The 19,712-nt window shown below is 41.8% G+C and overlaps 1 protein-coding gene across 1 annotated transcript; it reads left to right on the top strand.

Moving 5' to 3' along the window:
• Nucleotides 1–179: 179 nt before the first annotated feature.
• On the top strand, nucleotides 180–18,871 carry LOC147050863 (aryl hydrocarbon receptor-like). Its single transcript, XM_085921263.1, has 11 exons — nucleotides 180–498; nucleotides 6,378–6,568; nucleotides 13,372–13,475; nucleotides 13,575–13,664; nucleotides 13,740–13,848; nucleotides 14,019–14,146; nucleotides 14,223–14,425; nucleotides 14,503–14,612; nucleotides 14,708–14,849; nucleotides 14,943–16,380; nucleotides 17,019–18,871. The coding sequence occupies exons 1-10, from the start codon at nucleotides 440–442 to the stop codon at nucleotides 16,369–16,371; spliced, it is 2,565 nt and encodes an 854-aa protein (XP_085777389.1). The 5' UTR covers nucleotides 180–439; the 3' UTR covers nucleotides 16,372–16,380; nucleotides 17,019–18,871.
• Nucleotides 18,872–19,712: the final 841 nt, after the last annotated feature.

Raw genomic sequence — 19,712 nt, 5'->3', positions numbered from 1 at the left:
TTTAAATGTCGAACTGTAAAAGTTGGCACTGCAGGTAAAAAAAAAAAAAGCAGAGTGAGTAATTTGAGTCGGGCTGTGCTGTTTCTGCAAAGAGGAGGGCTTTACGGAGGCTCTACCCCCTTAACTTTCCTCCTCCTTCTCCTCCACTTTGGTCGCACAGCCATTCCGCCTCAGCCCCCACCACAGCACCGTCGACCAAGGCCAGCCGGCCACACTGACCGACCGGGGAACCTGTCAACACCGCATCAAATCATTGCGGGCTCAGGCTGTGTTGTGTTCATTTCCCACCACCGCCGGGACTTGCATGGCGGGTGGATACCGTAGGGAGTGACTTTTATTTTTACACGCCAGAGAGACGAGCGTGTCCTCGCTCGGGAGGAGAAAAGGTCGCCTCGGAAGACAAACTTTAGGTGAAGTTTGCGTTGCAAGCGGCGCACAAATGTTGGCCACCTCTGGGACTTACGCCAATAAGAAGAGGAAGAAACCCGTCCTCAAACAGTAGGTCCAAACCCGATTGAGAGACATTGTTGCTGTAAAGTTGCGAAACTTTGGGCAGACATTTTAAAAGCCTAGCGGTCATATCTGCGCATAACTCATAAGTGAAAGTTGACGAAGTGCAGAATACTGCATATTGCAATCGTTTGCATTCATAAACTTGCAATATTTAGTAACACTAATTCGATTGAAAAGTTTCTTCTGAAGAACTGTTGTAAGTTGGACCTGTGCGTTCTGTCAACTTGCGCCAGAGAGCAGAAATGATTATCGGTGATCGATCGTAAAATATCATGTGATTATTTGAATTCATAATTGAGGAAATAAATGACATTGGGTGGATTTACTTGAAGCCACGGTGGATTGTTGTTGCGGACCATTTTAAGAATGTGCGCCGCTCGACTCTGGCACTGGTGCGTTGCCCTGGCGCATTAATCACAATCAAGTTAGAGAGAGTCGACTGCTGCTCTCACGCGATGCATTGGGGAGGGCGGGCCAGTCTCGCGCGCCTGGCTCTGTTATTGTAATCTGATATTTGGCCTTCCTTCCTTCCCCCTCTCTCCGTGCTTCAACTTTCTTCCAGCATGTCCTGTTTCCTCTTTGGCTTTTTAAAGTACTACTTGAAAGTTTGATATTGTTGAATGCTTTTGCACTTGTGTACTTACTTGCTTGCTTTAGTCGTGTCAGCCCTTTGCCATACACAGGCTTTGATATGTTGGACTAATTTAGTAAATTTCACCTAAAAAATATTACTCAGTTAGATCTTTTTTTTTTGTTGCAATTATTAATCAGTCCTCCATTTATCTCAATCCTTTCTTATATTTTAGTTTAAATGTACATATTTAGCTGTGTGTGCTCTATTGGGTCCAATGTGTGATACCAAAATGCCTTAATTACCGTATTTTCCAAACTATAAGGCGCACCTAAAAACCCAAATTTTTCTCAAAAGCCGCCAGTGCGCCTTATAGTCTGGTGTGCCTTATATATGGACCAAATTCCTCAATTTAAACTGGCACGAAGCATTGCGTCATAAAGTCAATCATAAGTAGCCCGCTGAAGACTATAAATCATGAATCAAAAAGACTATGGATCATTATTTTGTGATTATAAAGTAATTTGTTGCATCTGAAGTTGAAATAAAAAAGATAAAATGGAGAATGATTTGATTTGGATTAAAAATCTGACATGATGCATTAATGGTACGCCTTATATAAGGACAAAGTTTTAAAATGGGCCATTCATTGAAGGTGCTTATAGTCCGGCGCGCCTTATAGTCCGGAAAATACGGTACACTGGCTTACAGCTAGTATGCGTTTATGTATTTATTATTTCATATGGTTGCAATCATGAAAGCTTGTGGCCAAAATGAATATTTGAATATTGTTGCTAGTCCAAATGCATTTCATGCTAAATATTTACTGTCACACTCTTTGCAGTTCTATTTGTTCGTCATTCAAAGTTTGTCTTAAAATCTGTCAACTGGGGCTCAAACAAATCGTTATTATGCTCCAATTACCTTTTTTCCCCTCAATGAACATGACATAGCATTTTCGAGTAAAAGTTCCTAATGTTGGCCATAGCATTTAGCTGAGGCAGTTTTGTGTTTGCTCAAATGGGACTCAAAGACAAGCGTTGAATGTGATTTATGTTAAACATCTGTATATAGAGTCGTGGACAGCTGTATTAGGCCCACAGAGGCTAATGGATGATGTTGTTTCCAGCATAAGCGTAACGAATAGGAGAATCATTCAGTTGGGAGCCTGTCCAGGTTCTCCTCTGTGGTTTCCTCCTGTATGTGCTAACAAGCATTCCCAGTAACTGAGCGCCTGATTATATAAACAAAGTTTGGGAGTACCACTTGTGTAAGTTGTTTGTGGTGGCATGCATGCACATGTTTTGTAGTATGACTCGTCTCCACTCGACAGTGTACCCCACTCACAATTTTTCTGACTTATTGTACTTTGGACATTGGTGCTTCATTGGGCTTGTCCTGTATGTGTTGTTAAAGGGAAAGTCAACCACAAAATCTTCTTTATAATGATAAGTTCTGTGCAGCCCAACTCATCGAAACACAGTGTTTTGATTAATCTTTTGTCTGTGGAATATGAATTAAACAGGCAAAATCCATTTGATTTTATCCATCTCAGAGGGCGGCCATTTTGTCACTTGCAGTCGACTAAAAATGACATCACACTTGCCAGTCTAGGAAAGATATCATGATCGTATATGGTGCCACAACAAACGAATAAATCCCTTAGGTGTGTTTCGAGAAAAAGGCTTGTGAATCAACGTGTACATTAGTTCTCGGAACAGCCGAGAGCTGCTTTTCAAACGAGGATGAAGGGACATAGCTCAACATATTCGGTGGCATGTATTGTTAAAATGATGGATTAACACTGAGCATTTAAGTCCAGCCTGACTGATGGTGAATTGACGTTATGTCTTAGTATTTGTGTCTTTCTACTAGTATATGCCTTTCAATAATGGCCAAACTACTCTTGACAGTCTCGGATTGTCCGATCTCAGATACACAGCAGGGTCATGCCTGCTCAGTACTTGGATGGAAGACAATACCAGGTTCTGCTGTAAATTTATCTAGCCTCTAAGGGGGGGAAAGCAAGCCAGTCCAATTTAGTGCCAGTCCCAAGTCCGGATAAATAGGTCAGAAGGGGGAAAGGAACAAGTATGCAAAACATTTAATAATTGGTGACCCCAAATACAGAAAAACATGGGAGTCTATGTATTTCAGTTAAAGAATAAACAGAACATTATGGCCACGTCACTTAAAATGCCCACAATCCAATTTTAACTCATTCTGTCAGAAGAATTATAGCATGCGTGTGTCTGTCGTGGTTTATGCTGTTGACATTGCATGTTTGCAGCACTCGCCTGGCAAATTGCATACAGCCAGACATTCCAATGCTTATATCCCAAAATAAAAAGGTGGCCTGTGTCTGAAGATGTGGACATTGATTTCCCCCTGGATGGCCAGCTTGACTTGGGACGCACAAAGGCACCATTGAGCAGACGCTATAAAACGTCCGCGGTCGCCACGCGGGAGCATTCCTACAGAGATAGGCTCATCCAGATTGTCTTTTATGAGCCTTATGCATTTTCTCTTGACTGGCTTTTTATGATGTTATTGAAAAAAAACCTTATGGCCATGCTGTAATTCCCAGTCGCACCAGTCAGAATTCATTAGCATATACACACTGGGGTGCTTCATCCAAAAATTCCATTATTTAGGGCACAATTTCATGTCTTGACCCAAAGAGGGGCAGTAGTTCAATGATTTCCTTGTAAAAATAATTTTTCTGGACGGCAGTATTTCGATAGGCTGCTGTAACTGATCTGCCCTCGTATCTGTAGGGGGAACCAACTTGGATATTAGTCAGATAGTGATCTGAATGTTCTTAAGCATGAACTAAATACACCAACAACAAAAAAATAGCAACACAAAGATGTTTGAAGTAATCCTTGTGGTAGGTGAAAATATGTTAGCATTGCAAAATCCCATGTAGTAGAACTGGTTTGATGTTCAAAACAAGTAAAAAAAAAACAAATTTAAATTGTGTTGCCATATTAAAATATTTTTAAGGACAGTGAAGAATAAATATTGGAATATGGGAGGTAGTGATGATCCTATATAAATAAATTTAAAAAGAGGCTACGTTTTCCTGTAAGATTTGAAACATATGGTTCTTTTAAAATAGCGAACTGTTTATTTATTTTGTTGAGTCATACACATTCATTACTTACTAAAATGCAACCTTTATCACTCTACACACACACACACACACACACACACACACACACACACACACACACACACACACACACACACACACACACACACACACACACACACACACACACACACACACTCGCTCAAACACAACGGTGTGGCGATTAGCCAAGTAAAACAACTCCCAGTCAGGGTTAACAGTGGCCTTTTGTTCTCTGGTCTTTGTTTCACTGTGAGCATGCTGATACACACCTGACACCTGGCTCTCCAATTTTTGAGATGATGGTTCAGTATCAAGCCCAATTTAAAAAAAAGTGAACAATTTATAGTCTCAAATGTTTGATGTATTTTTCTCCCCCACCTCTGATGTTTCCATGACTTGAATACAGAGCTCCATTTTCATGTTCCTTTTTTTTTTTTTAATCGCCTATAAATCTCTCTGTAAACCACAGCAGGCTTTTATAAACCGTCCCTCTTCCAACTCGGTGTTGGTCAGCAGCCAAAAAAAGCAAAAAAACCTGCATCGCTGAGTCATTCTACTAAGGCTGGTCGGCGTTGCGTTTGTGTCAAAGTAAACACCCGTCTTTTAGCGCGAAACAATAGTGTGCCATTGTGGTGCATTTGCCATAGTGACAACAACTTTATATATATATATATATATATATATATATATATATATATATATATATATATATATATATATATATATATATATATATATATATATATATATATATATATATATATATATGTTGCTGTGCTGCACGTGGCTGGTGTGAGTTTCGCCACGTTTGTTTACCTCTGCTTGTATATTTCTGGAGTTACGTGCCAGATACATGGACTTATATTTACATATACATGTGTGTCTATGTACAAAGTGTGTCATTTTCACCATGGAGACAGAAAATAACGTGAAAACATCACAAAGAGTAAATGTGTCGAAGTCAGGCTTTTTGTAGCAACTAAGCGAAATGGCTGTGCTTAAAAAAACTTCCTGCCCTCAAAAGACTATGATTCGTTGCGGAGCATGCGCAGAACACAAACCACAAACCAATGCCTTGTTCAAAGGAGGTAACCTGATCGCATGACCAAAATATTGGGTTAGAAAAGAGGTAACACGGGGGTAAGAGCATTTTTGGCTTTTACACGACTTTTCAAAATCCCAATATACGTAGGAGACCGTCTTTTTCTTCCATTGTTGTTGGTTGTTGGCCCGTCTCATTAAGGCTAATAAGTTCAATGCAGTTTGCTTTTCACACTTCCTCACATGAAGTATTTTGAAAGGAAACCAAGGTTAGTTAAGCCAAGACGGTAGTTTGCAGTAGCAGAGTGTTTTAAATTTCCTTTATGTCTTAATTAGTCATCTTAACAAGAAACAATTGTGTTTACTATGCACTAAACTTTCAACTGAAAAAACCTTGTTGTGAACAACTTACTGTTTTCATAGCTTTTTAATAATAGTAATAATGGCAGTAGTCACTATCCAAAACGTTTCTGTGATTCTTCACCCGGGGCATGTGTGTCCGATTTCAGAGTCATGTGCGAGCATTAGGCACTTGGACGCCTCTTGGTAGACGACAGCCGAGCAGTGGAGTGAATGCAGCTTTAAATAGGTCAGATGTGACTGCTGTTTTAGTAACTGGTGGAATGAGGAATGGCCTTGGCAAGGAAGGAAGGAAGGAAGGAAGGAAAGAAAGAAAGAGAGAGCTGCTGTACCATAAAACAGGCCGCAATTCGCAATGTTCATTAGAGATTGTTTCCTTGGGTAATCATTTTGAAATATCAAACTAACTTGACGACAGTCTGAAGATTCTATTTTCTATTGAAAAAAAACATTCATTCCTTTATATAGATTCAGACCACATGAGCAACCACCACCCTTTTCATTCCTGGTATCTTGTCAGGGACATTTAGAACCACCAGATATTATACATTTTTATTTTAGTGATAGTTTTGAGTGACAAAATAGTAACAGTTTATGTTTTGAAGTCCAGGCAGACTTCAGCGACAAGTCATGCAAGTGGTGATAATTATGTCTCCTTTCATGATAAAGAGCATCTTTCCTTTTATGCATTTAAGAATTGTGCCTCATAAGATCAATTTGGGAAGTTGTAATTGTTTTTCCCTTCTTAATCCCCAGAAAAAAAATTAAGGATGGGATTGAAGTCATCAAATCCAACCCGTCCAAGCGCCATCGGGACCGGCTGAACGGGGAGCTGGACCGGCTGACGGACCTGCTCCCCTTTTCTGAGGACGTTCGCTCATGTCTGGACAAATTGTCTGTCCTTCGTCTCAGTGTCGGATACCTGCGAGTCAAGAGTTATTTCAAAGGTGAGTTCTTGTTCTTAAACCCACTGCAAAGAGAACTCAAATGATTGAATTGATTTTATATTATATAAAATACCCAAGGGACTGTTCATAGTTTTGGTGTGTGAAGACCAGCATGGCCTTAGCTAAGATCCACATCCATGCAAAAACATAGTCGATTGATTGTTGAGAATGAAAGATGAACCCAACAACTGACGAGAATGAAAGTTTCGACTCTAGCCAAGCCGTTTTGCTCATCACAAGTGTCGTGACATTCCGGTGCCACCTGTTCCCACAGCATTTCACCTGCTTTGTTGTTACAGTTGCATCATCCCTGTCTCAATCTCATTGCTGTCTTACCAGGGTCTGACTTTTTTTTTTCTTTCTCTTTCAACACCAACAGTCATGATAGTGACCAAAATTCATGACTATGCATGTTGGCCTACTAGTAGATAAAATAGTGAAGTGTATTGTCTCACCGGCCAAAATCAAGGCAGCCGCTTGAAAAAATATCCTCCAGGTTATGGATAATTTGATTGAAAACATTTAATGGAACTCAAAATTACATTTCATGACCTACCAGTGGATGAAGTAATGTCTTATAACGATGGTGCTCTCATTCTGTATGTGTCTTTGGATTTTCAATTAATAATGTGCTCCTTGACCTCATGCATGGCATAACATTACTTTACCTTGATCCATTTTTCTTTCGGTTCATTTGATCAGCAGTATATCTGAAGCTCACTGGGAACGCTACCTTTGTGTCACAACACTTTACCAAAAAACTAATGGTGATGGCTTGTAATTAGAAAAAAAACCCTCTAAAGTTGGCAGCCATGAGTCAAGCTCCCACTGTACTGTATATGCAAGAACCACACAAGTAGTCTGATAAATATTTACTCTCACCGAAGAGAATATGTTCTCTTGGCAGGATTATACAAATGACCTTTTCGAGATACTCGAGGTCGAGGAAAAACACATTAACGAGGCTGATGGATCTGACTCGCAGTGTGGTTGTTTGTTCCCTTTTGCTAACATCCCCATTCTTGGCAAATTCACGTCTCCATTTACTTAGATTGCTCTCTTTGCCTCGACGTTTCGGGACAAAAAGCGGCAGTCACGTTGGAGCGTAAATAAATCACATCCTTAATCAAGTTTTACGGTGAATGCAGCACAGTTTTCATGCTCTGTGACACTGTGGGAAAGGAAAACAATTTGAGCCTCCGATTGTTTCCAGAGGGGAAAAAAAAATCCTCAAGTAAAATGCAATGCATTTCAAATGGTGGCTCAAAGAATCTTTCCCGATGTTCTATTACTGCTGTTTACGTGACGGTGTCATCAGAGCAAAAATAATTCTTTCTCTGCTCTTCACTTGGTCGCCCTGTCCTCAAAAAGATTTGTATTTACCTCGAACGTGGCAGCATGGAGGACACGCTGCGTCCAAATCACATGCCTCATCACGCCAGTCATTTACAAGCCAACACCTGCCGATCTTCACCCGCCCTCCGTCATCACTAATGTATTGCTTATTGCGGTCGTGCAAAGAAATAAAAGATACAATGAGCGCAACCAGAGGTTTATTCTGATTAAATATGCGTATCCAATGGCATTGACTTAATATGGTGGCCGTAGTTTAATGTCTTCTGTGGTTTTGTCTAAAAATAGAAGATTAAACTGGTGAACTGGGTTAAATTTGTGAACCACATTTAATTCATTGCAAAATGATAACAGATGCAAGATTGCGTCGCTTCCTTCCTTTCTTTTTTTTTTCCTAACAACGTGGACATTTTTTTTTTTTTGGGGTAATTCACTCTCCATATTTAAAAAAAGAGGATATGCCTTAAATTGCACTTTGAGATATTTTTCCTTCATGGTTTATGTTGACTATTAGAAGTTATCCTGTCTTATATTATTGTTCATAAAATCTATATGATCATATTTGACATTTTGAGATTGATTAAAACCAAGGCTGATGCCTTAGCCTGTCCAATTAAACGAATAAATCAAACCGCCATACCACATTTTTGGAAATTGTGTGAATTATATGCACATCCAATATCAAGTGCGATTCCTAGGAACTATTTCAGTTGTGCACTTTATTACACTTTTGTTTTCAACACAATCACAGTGGTAACTCTTCCACTAAACTGAAATGGTTTAAACACAGCCATACTTGTAATTATATCAACTTTCTTTGCATATAGCGATTATACACGAGTCAAGACACAATGTCTCGCCACATGCTTTTGTTGTGTGTCTGCGTGAGATCGTTTGGGCTGCCTTGGCGGGGTACTCCTGGTCACAACACCAGCCGTGGATGGGCGCTCAAGTGGGGACATGTCGGAACTTCAGACAAAGATCTTACAAAATCGCCGAGTGGAAGAAAAGAACAAATGCGGCCGCCGCTACGCGGGAGATTTAAAGAGCCGATAGTGTGCGACAAGCTATTTATGGCTTTTGGACTTTGTAGCGTGACTTTATGAGGCCTAGCTGGATCTTTTTCAAAGCCTTGTGGCTCGCTGCTGCTGACATATTTGTGTTAAAAGAAAGAAGAGAGTGAAAAAAAAAAAAAAAGACTCATTGAAAACATCCAAGGCCTGTTAACAATCAGGGGCGATGTGGTAACATTGCCTCGTCTGCTAGTGTTTGGGATATCTGAAGCATGTACGCACATCCCCAAACACATGACACGAATGGAACCGAAATAAAGAATGGCTTGTTGTGTCCTGGCGGCTCCCCGGAGGTAGTGCGTACAGGGGGAAGCCCGCTTTGGTGAAGACTCAGCTCGTGGATAAGACTTTGCTTCTTGATTCATGACTCCATGTTTAAGGATGTCGTGAGAATGCAAGTAACCACTTTTAATCATGTTTTCATTGTTACCATACACCCGTTCCGCAGAGGTTTGGGCCTCCCAAGTACTACATGGCGTATGTGTATGGGAATCCAGCTCACCCCACAGTGCCTTTGGCCTCAATTTGAGGGTTCAAGAAGTTTTCAAAGACAATAATCTTTTGTTAGGTATAATTTCATATTCAGATTATTGTTGTGCAGAAAACACGATAGTGTAACCCCTTGAATCAAATGTGATCCTTTTCGAGATACTTGTTCATTTCCAGTTTCCACCATTAGTAATTCATTAAAATATAAATACTGTGTTAAACTGCTGCAATATGAACATTCTATAAATCCTATGGGCAAAGTTTTTGAAGTTCCTATAAGGAAAAATCTATTTCTTCTAAATTTAATACACCACAGAGGAGGGTATTGTTAGCAACCCTGACAAACTTGAATGTTTTAAAAACAATCAACAATTATATCAATTAAGTCTTCAAAATAGCACAAAAAATATCAAGATTTATTTGGCTTATTTGCTATGTATGGTATTATTAAGAGGGTGTTACTGTTTTAAAGATTGACCGTGAAACGTGTTGTTTAAGAGTGACATTTGCTAGTCCATCTTATTTTAAATGTTGTTAAAAATTGTTTTAACATGAAACTATGTACATGTATCTGTCGTGTTGCTGAAGATGATTCACATTTGCAAGTGGCAATAATGTTAACATGTGTAGCATCATAACTTTAAAATGACAGTGCCCACATTTTAAGGCATCTGATCTAGATATTGCCAACGACAGCAAGTTTAAAAAAAAAAAAAAAAATCAATGTTTTTTGTTTTTTTTTAAGTCGGAAATTGATAAGAATCATCACAATGATGCAAGTTGGTTTTTCCTCTGGCAGAATACAAAGAGCACAGAGAGCAGGTCAGTTTGTTTATCCAAAGGCCAGATGTTTGTTACCATACGCCAGTTGCCACCTCCACCTTCATGTGACCTGAATGGCGTGTGATCATGTAGATATGCCTTCTCGAGGTTAGCCCGACCCTAGAGCACGTTCTTCCCTTAAATCAGAAGTTTTTAGTGAGTTTTTATTTTTTCAGATAAGTAAAACACACTTGCTAAAGTGCCAACACGATCTCAGGAATCAGGAAACTTCACTCTCCATAAAAAAAAGGTCCAGTTCAACTTCCCCTCCCTTTCCCCGAAACATCGCCATGACACTGTTGTTGAATCACCTAAATAGGTTCGTTTCCTGCGTGGAAATCCTGAAAGTAATCTGTGTGATTTGTCACACAACTGAAGGGAGGAGGATTGAACCTCTGGTGCAAGCAAACCCAGAAAACTGCTGGCTGCCATTTGCAGCCTTTTCCCTTGCACATATGCGTGAGAACAGCAATCTCTGTACAGGATCAACTGGAACTAAATGTTTTCAAATCAAGATAATATCCCCCTTTGCATTGCCGGCATGCTTTATACTCGCTCGCAGTCTGGCAGATCTCCAAGCCGTGACTGCATTTCCTGGCCCCGCCCCTCCCCATTTCTTCCCCTTCTGACTCGCCCTTTTGCCCCAGTGACAGACAACAAACTAGCACTCTCAAGAAGACTGCACAAATTTCACTCAAATTCCCAGCAATGGATTTAACGTAAGAATGACGCGCTGGCGTCGGACGTTTTGAACCCAACTCGTTTCCAGTGCGACGGCAATGTTTGTCTGCAGTCAAACGTGTTCGTTTCTCCAATCTCATAATGGCCCATCTGCGAAGAGGAAGCTCCAGAAAAGAGGGCCTCTCGTGGTGTCACGTTACACTTGGTTTAAAAAAAGACAAAGTACTGGAAGGAGCTTTCTGGATGCATTTTAAGTTTCTGATTATAGTTAAATATGATGTAGGCTTTTTTTTTTTTTTTTGGTAAAAGGCTTTCCTCTTAAGGAGGAATGCACTGTTTTAAAAGTACTCTTTATTTTTGTTTTTTGCAGAACTCTATGAAGCAAGATATTGCCCAAGGGCAGGTCACCAAATCGAGTTAGACCCACAAGGCCAATTTTAAATCTTAGGATTTCATGAAAGAGTACGCTTTCACTTGAAACGCATGATTTGACAAGCTTGCCTGTTTACACTTAGTTGTATTTTCAGTATGTCATGCTGCGTCATCAGTCTGTGAATGAGGAATTCACTGTAAAGAGCTTTGAGGAACATTGATCATTTTTATTATTTAATAAATACAAGTTCCTCCTGAGTAGAAATCACAGGCAGGACCAGAAAAACTATGAAAAAAAGTTTTGGCCCCAAAAATGTGCTACTCAAAACAACGAGACTTGACTCCGACAGGGTGCCAAAAAAAAAAATTAATCGATTTGTATGTTGGACTTGAGATGTGACTTTATTCGATTTGGTTGAAATCAAGTTTGTCATCTACTCAATTGACTCATTTTTACTACAGTAACTTGGAACGTGCTTGACATTCATCAGCTTAACTTGATTTGCACATAGTATGAGCCTTACTCTTGCCTATGTGGCAACAGTGTGTGTTTTTCCAAAACTGCATGGCATTCTGTAATTGCACAGAATGGCAACAATGGAAAACAAATTTCATTGTTATACTAATCTCGTTTGTTGTTGCCCGATAACAAAGTCAGGCAGTACTGCAACTCTGACTTGTGCTTCCTAAGAGCAGAAAAGCAGGAAATGATCAATTAAAACATGTTCTTGTCTGCGAGAGATGCTGGCAAGGATCCACGAGGCATCAAGCCCATCTTGCGAGGAATTCCTGTTGGACGTTTGCACGGAGCGGCACCAGAAATTGTCAGGCGGGTTAATAATGGAAAGAGATGGAAGAGAAGGTTCTCCGCTGGGGAAGAGAACGCCAATGAAAACAAACATGAGGCCCCTGAGAGGCCCACTTACTCACGCGAGGTCTGAATGGAGGGAGGGGAAAAACAGTTGACGGACTTGGTGGTTTTTCCAGATATGGAATAGGAGCGGCCTGGCTGCATTCAGTTTTTTGGGGAGGTTTTGTTAGAATAGAACCATGAAAGTGATATACTTGTTATTTCTGATGACATTATACTGGAGCTAGTGGTTACATTCAAGGGTTGTATTTCAAGTTTGTTTGTGTGTGCGGGGCGAGGCGTGGCGGGGAGGGGGGGGGGGGTTGTTGGTTGGCGTGACTGGACTGGATGGTCCATTTGGAAAAGACCACTTCCTGGGATGTTCCCGTAGTGGCCATCAGGGAAGTTCTCCTGTAAGCGATTGCTTACAAAAGGACAACAAAAGCTTCACACAGATGCAGGAAGGGAGATTTTTTTTTTATTATTGTTATGCATGTGAGAAATTTCAACTAAACGCCAGTGAGAGGTCTCAATAGCCTCGCGTTGGCGCTGAACAAACACAAGTCAAAGAAACTAATGACATGACCTCCTTTTCGTAATAGATCACGCTACACCCCTACCCTACTACATCTGCAGTTGAGGGAAATAAACCCGTCAAACAAAATATCGTGCTTGGAGTAGGTAATAAAATGATCTTCATGTTTTCCAAACTCTACAATAGTCCTTTGAATTGCAGTCTGATGCACACTGATAAGCAGCTCCGCCCATAACAGTGATGTCCTTACACAATAGTGGCACGAGATGCCAAAGTAAATACGCAGCTGTGAACCTGGCTAGTCTTTGGACTCAATGTGCAACCGGGAAACCATTGTAGCACGTACACGCAAACGAGGTTTAGAGTTTTTCTTTTGTGGGATGGAAAATATGCAAGTGGTCAAATATTACCTCTTGTTCTTCCTCTCCTTTTGGACGTCTTGTTAAAGAAAGGATTACTAGGCGAGTTTTTGCCTCAAACAAGCCAAGGCACATTTTTTAGCTCTCCTGCCACTGAGTGGATAATCATAGCAGCTGTACAAGCAAACCCTTTCAAACTGAACAAGTGCCATGCATACTAAGGCCACTAAGTATCCCACTTGTGATGTTTACCTTTATCACTCCTGCAGCGACAATAAAGAACAGCAGCAGCTGTGGATTTACTGGAGCCACCACATCCAATGGCAACAACTTGGTGACCAAAGGCTTCTCTGAGGGGGACCTGCTGCTTCAGGTAATAGCCAAGTCCAATTATGCTGGGGAACCAGAATTTCTTCAATGTTGACAAATAGAAAAAGTGACACTAAGGTGTAACTTTGGTGTGACGTTGCAGGCATTGAATGGCTTCGTAGTGGTGGTCACGTCTGAGGGGTCCGTGTTCTACGTGTCGCCCACCATCAAAGAGTACCTCGGCTTTCAGCAGGTGAAATTTTGTTTTGAATTTTTTTTTTTAGCCCACTACTGTCGGCTGAATTTGTTTTTTTTTTCCCCCACGTAGTCAGACGTGGTCCACCAGAGTGTCTTTGAGCTCATCCACACGGACGATCGTGCTACGTTCAAGCAGAACCTCAACTTTGCTCTGAACTCACCTGCTATCGATGGACAAGGTATGTGTCCTTGGATTTTTTAACATCAGGTTTTTATTTTACATGACAAAGCCATCCAAAGAAAAAATCTGGAAAAATTGCGGTCCAGTCATTCTATAAAGTTTTATATTTTATATTCTTGAACACTATTATGAAGCACTCACGTTGGTGCGTTCTTCTCGCATTGTCAGACTTGGAGGAATGCATGAACACGGAGTTCTACAATCCCGATCACCTTCCTCCGGAGAACTCGTCCTTCCTGGAGAGAAGTTTTGTGTGTCGCTTCCGTTGCCTCCTGGACAACTCATCTGGCTTTTTAGTGAGGGTCGCCATCACCAATGTACAAATGTCCTAACGAGTAGCCTGCTTTAATTGTGCTGTCATTTTTGCGCCAGGCTCTCAAGTTCCAGGGACGTCTCAAATACCTTCATGGCCAAAACGTCTATAGGGAGAACGGGTCGCACAGCCACCCTCAGCTTGCGCTCTTTGCCATTGCCATGCCCGTCCAGTCTTCGTCCATTGTGGAGATCCGCTCCAAAATGTTGCTCTTTCAGACCAAGCACAGGCTGGACTTCACTCCGATGGGCGTTGACAGCAGGTGACACACAACACTTTGATCCCTCAAAGCTTTTTATTTCTTCTGGGAAAATGAGTGACTCAGTTTCTTTCCTGTAGGGGGAAGATTATTTTGGGCTACTCGGAGACAGAGCTTTGCATGAAAGGCTCCGGCTACCAGTTTATCCACGCCGCCGACATGATGTACTGTGCCGACAACCACCTTCGAAGTATGTCGGACAATTTGATCATTTGCAAGGTGGATTGAAATACTCACCAAATACTGCTCCTGCTAACTACAAAACATCATGTGTATGTTTTACAGTGATTAAAACTGGAGAAAGCGGCTTGACGACTTTCCGTCTCCTGAGTAAGTCGGGAAGCTGGGTTTGGGTCAAAGCCAACGCCAAGCTGATCTACAAAGGCGGGAGACCTGACTTCATCATCGCCTATCAGCGAGCTGTCGTGTGAGTGTAAAATATATCAATCACAAAGTTTGTCTGGTTTTAATAATCTCTGTCTTTACTCAACGAACCCGACCTCTGCTTTGCGTGTTGCAGCAATGCCGAGGGTGAGGACTACCTCCTCAAGAGGAGGATGCAGCTGCCCTTCAGCTTCACCACGGGCGAGGCTGTGCTTTATAACACTGGCCCGACCGTGGACCTCTCGCAGACACAGTTCAACAAAATATTCAACAATAATGATGACATGGGCGCCAGCAAGGAGACGCAGTTGCCCCGCTCACTACTGGACTGCTTCCTCAGTCAGGACGAGTCCGCCTACAGGCACACGCCAGAGGTGCCCTTTCCTCTGGATCAGATCTTCATGGACAGTCGAGCGCTGGTGAGCGTGCCCAGTAATGCTTGGAAGGAAACGGGAGCGGGGTCCTCTTTCAGCAGCCCCATCGTGGTGAAGGAGGAGACTAAGCAGTCGGTGATGGCTGTGATTGACAACCTGCAGGAGATGGCGCAGAAGGGCGACTTCTGCGGAGCCCTGGAGAACTTGGAGGTGGACGATTCCGAGCTAATGCAGTGGGAGGAGTCGCTCAAGCGCTTGCGTCAGGAGGGAGACCAGCAGGACAACGTGCGGTCCGAGTTGGACAATGTCCTCATCAACGAGATTTTCGACCAAATCGATTCTGTTTTGTTCAAAGAAAATGGTGACCAGTGCCCCGCCACTTGCCTGAAGCAGGACGCATTCGTCCAACCACAGCAGCAGCTCCCCACAACATCCCAGGGTGGGGTTTTCCCTCAGTCCAACAACTTACACTCAGCGGGATCTGCTTCGACTTTTGTCGTCGGCCCGAAGCTCTCCCACTGCGGACCCCTACCGGGACCCGCAAATAAGCCCCAGGCTGCTCTTCAGCAGCTGCAACTTCCAGACATTTTCAGCCCAGAAATAGAACTCCCAGAACTTGTTGTGCCTGATTCTTCTTCTGGTGGTGCTCCGGTTCGCGTTCTAGACTTTGAACAACAGCAGCAGCAGCGGCGGCAGCAGCCCATTCAACATCATCAGAATAACATCTACTCTGTGACACCGTCCTCGATTCCTTGCAATGACTTTAACAACCACAATACTGCCATGCCTGATCCAACAACTTGCCCTCCTCCATGGTCCCAGGACCAGTATAAACTTCCCAATGCACCCGTTACGCACAAAGGCCCGGTTTCGGAAAACCAAACATTCCCATGTGCCGGCCCCTGGCCAAGGGCCGTCAACGGGCTGGAACACGCTCAGCAGGGCACGCTGCTGTGCAACCAGGTGGCCAATCACAGCAGCTGCATGTACGCAGAGTCCTCCTGCCAGAGGCAAACCTGCCTGGACCAGAGTCCCCTGAAGGGCGGCTGCTACATCCAGTGGGGTAGCAGTCAGCCTGCGGTGGGCACCTCGTCCATCAGCCAGGAAAACCCCAACATCAATCCCATGATGCCGCTGTCCAACAAGTCAACTTCGGAGCTAGTCTTTAACCTTCAGTGCTACCCAGAATGATATGTGCAGGTACAAACACATTTTCAGGCTCATCTTGTTTGTTGATTTGACCAAATCGCTAGAATTTCCAGGAAAACTGAGTCAGTTTTTCCATGAGCAGTACTTAAGTCCAGATCCACCCTAAAATATTTAAGCCTTTACAAGCACTTTCCCATTAGCCCAGCCCCAAAACAATTCATATTTTGCATCGTGGCTGACATTGTGAAATCTTACAACACGCTGCAAGTGTGAATAACGCAACCCAAGCTTGATTACAGTTGATCTATCTACCAATCTGGCTGTTGTGATGGAAACTCAATGGAGGCTCTGTGGTGCGGTGCTGGGCATAGTGGAGTGGTGTCGGGCTGTTTGCAGCTAATAGACAGCAGCATAAGTCTTTTTTTCATCATTCAATAAGACTACGAGCTAAAAAGACTGTTAGCTAAAAAGCAAATAACTTAAAAAAAAAAAAAGTCAATTTGTTGTATTTCATAACTGACTACACATTTGTATTTTAGTCAGACTGATCATCACAGATGAATGTCTTAAAAAGTAGAATACAGAAATTTTATGAGCCGGCACGTTAAGTTCAAGTGCGGTGTATACAGCTGCATACATTTTCCTTTGCTCTGCATAGTCTTACGTTTCATTTTTGTTTTTCCACTTAGACGGAGAAGGCTTCTTCGCTCGTCAATCATGCGCCTGCAAGTGTTGCTGGCAGCAGAATCCCCCCCACCCCACCCCACCCCCGCATATGCAGTATCAGCGCTTATAAGCCAACCCTCGCACATACTTTCACATATATGCTCTCTTGTGTCTGCCATATTTACTCGCATTAAACTTCCACATAATACGAATGAAGTATGAAGACGTGAATGGAAACAGCCAAAGATTTGTTTTGTTTCATAACAAAGGCTATACATATACAGTATGAGAGTGTGTGTGTGCGTGCGTGCGTGCGTGCGTGTGTGTGTGTGTGCGTGTGTGCGTGTGTGTGTGTGTGTGTGTGTGTGTGTGTGTGTGTATAAACACACACACACACACACACACTGGCCCACCCTAGACAAAGTCTAAATTTTACATACATTTGGGAAATGAATCAAGCATATAATTTTAAATGATCTAAAATAAACAATGAAATGTTTAATGGTTAAAAAATGTAAAAAACAATTTGTCCATCCAGTAATTTTCTGTCATCATTAGGGTCTTGGGTGGATTGGAGTCCCATTTGACTTGTGGGAGGCGGTTTATGCCCTGGATTGGTTCCCAGCCATTCACCGGGCACGTGACACCAAATTACCCATAGATACTCATACATACATACTCAACATACAAAGATACAGTACATATGACATTTTTTTTCTCGGTCCTACATATGGGAAGACTTTCAGCCAGCTGTGTATGGTGCACATCTGTAGCAACGTGACGCCACAGCCAAATGGATAAAACAATCATGAGGTAGCACTGCTTTCATTCACTTAAAACAATGATATAGCTCAAGATGGACTTTTGATTTTACCCATGGGCCTGAGCTACTCTCTCTGAAAGGACACTGGTGCGTGTAAAGGATGTCCCCTTCAGACGAGATAAAGTACTTGTGTCATCAACTGTAACCGCTTTTACACTGCCTGGCATTTTTCTGGCTTTCTGCAATGCTGCTGTATAGAGCACCTGTGTAGAACAGCAGGTGGGCATTGATATCCACGTACGCTCTTTGGACTGTGTGTACTAGTGCATGGACTTTTGTTGCAAGGCTTGCAAGCTAGCCTCATTATTACTTGACATGCTGTACTGCCTTCCCTTGCTTTTGCCTTTACGCTATTGAAATATAATATATATATTTTTATATATATATATATACATATATATATATATATATACATATATACATATATATATATATATATATATATATATAAAATGTCTAATCGGTGGCCTTGATAAGAACTTGTGTTTTTGTATCCTTCGTTAAGGGAACATTTTCTTCAGTGGCTTTTCCGCTCGCAAGAAGTGCACTTAATAAATGCCAGGAATCCCAACCAGCATACGCATCTCACTGTGAACACCCTCCTCAGACATTGTGGCAGCTTTGACCAGTATTGATCTCTATTCATCTATCTATCTATCTTGTCTACAGTATCTATCTCAATGGGTAAGTGAAAGATGGAGGAAAAACATGTTGATGTGATCACTTAGTTTGAACTAAAACCAAGCCTTAGGGACGTCCTGTTTCGAGACTGGAGCCACTTAAGCCACCTCAGCCAAATTCATGTATCAGTAACTTGCTTCACTTGCATGTAACCCAGTTATTTTAGTCATTATTACTATGTGTCAGTTATCTTTTTTGTTTACTGTATAATATTTTTTAATAAATATGAATATATGTATATAATTTTAAAATGGAGGAGTGACATTTTCTTTATATATAATATGGTATTTTCATGTATTGCTTACTAATTTTGTACACGGATTTAAATATTATTTTACATTACTCCATTAAAACGTACCAGTTGTCAATACAGACTGCAATGTCTGTATTTATCCGCTAGATAGCGCTATGGCCAAATATTTGCGCTCTAGTCAACCTTTGTTTCTATCCAACAAGCAAGTCATTTCTCTCGCCCCTGTCATTGAATTTGAGGGTGATCTGAAGCCTTCCCGAGCTGCTTTTTGGCAAGTACTTGGTACTGCAAAACCAAGACTGGTCACCAGTAAAATCAGGCTGCATGTAGAGCCTAACTGGCTTGGTTTTTCTTCTGTCTTCCACTACTGTATGACATTTCTGCACACTCCAGGACAGCTTGGGCGTGCTAATTGGATAACTACATCTTATTTGTTAGACAAACCTAATAATGGGCATTTTGGTGCTACTAATATAGGATACAGGAGGTTACTATAGTCCGTAATTCATGCCTACAAGTGGTTGTACCATCTAGTAGTTTCATTGTGCAGTGACATTGTCCAAAAGATTCACTAATAGTAAAAAAAATATAGACATGGAGAGTTACTTCCGGGCAGGTTTGAGAAATTCTGGTTCACCATCCAGCATCTGAAGAGGTGGAAGCAGTGTCCAGCAATGCTGTGTTGTGAGTATGGCCGCTGACATCAACTTGGGATGTCGTAAATCAGATTTTCCACACATATTTTGTCCTTGCTCTCACTGAATTCAATTTTGAAGGTTTCATGAGAAGAAAAAAAATCCTAGTTTGCACATGTTTATTTACCAATTTGGTGTCCTGTCAACCTTTATCGCCATCATCTGCATGAATGTGTGTGTGTGTGTGTGTGTGTGTGTGTGTGTGTGTGTGTGTGTGTGTGTGTGTGTGTGTGTGTGTGTGTGTGTGTGTGTGTGTGTGTGTGTG

The sequence above is a fragment of the Syngnathus leptorhynchus genome, chromosome 9, assembly GCF_054491065.1.
Source record: "Syngnathus leptorhynchus isolate UIUO chromosome 9, UIUO_Slep, whole genome shotgun sequence".
NCBI lineage: Eukaryota > Metazoa > Chordata > Actinopteri > Syngnathiformes > Syngnathidae > Syngnathus > Syngnathus leptorhynchus.
Note: the sequence above shows the minus strand (reverse complement) of the source record. Positions and strands in the feature narration are given on the sequence as shown.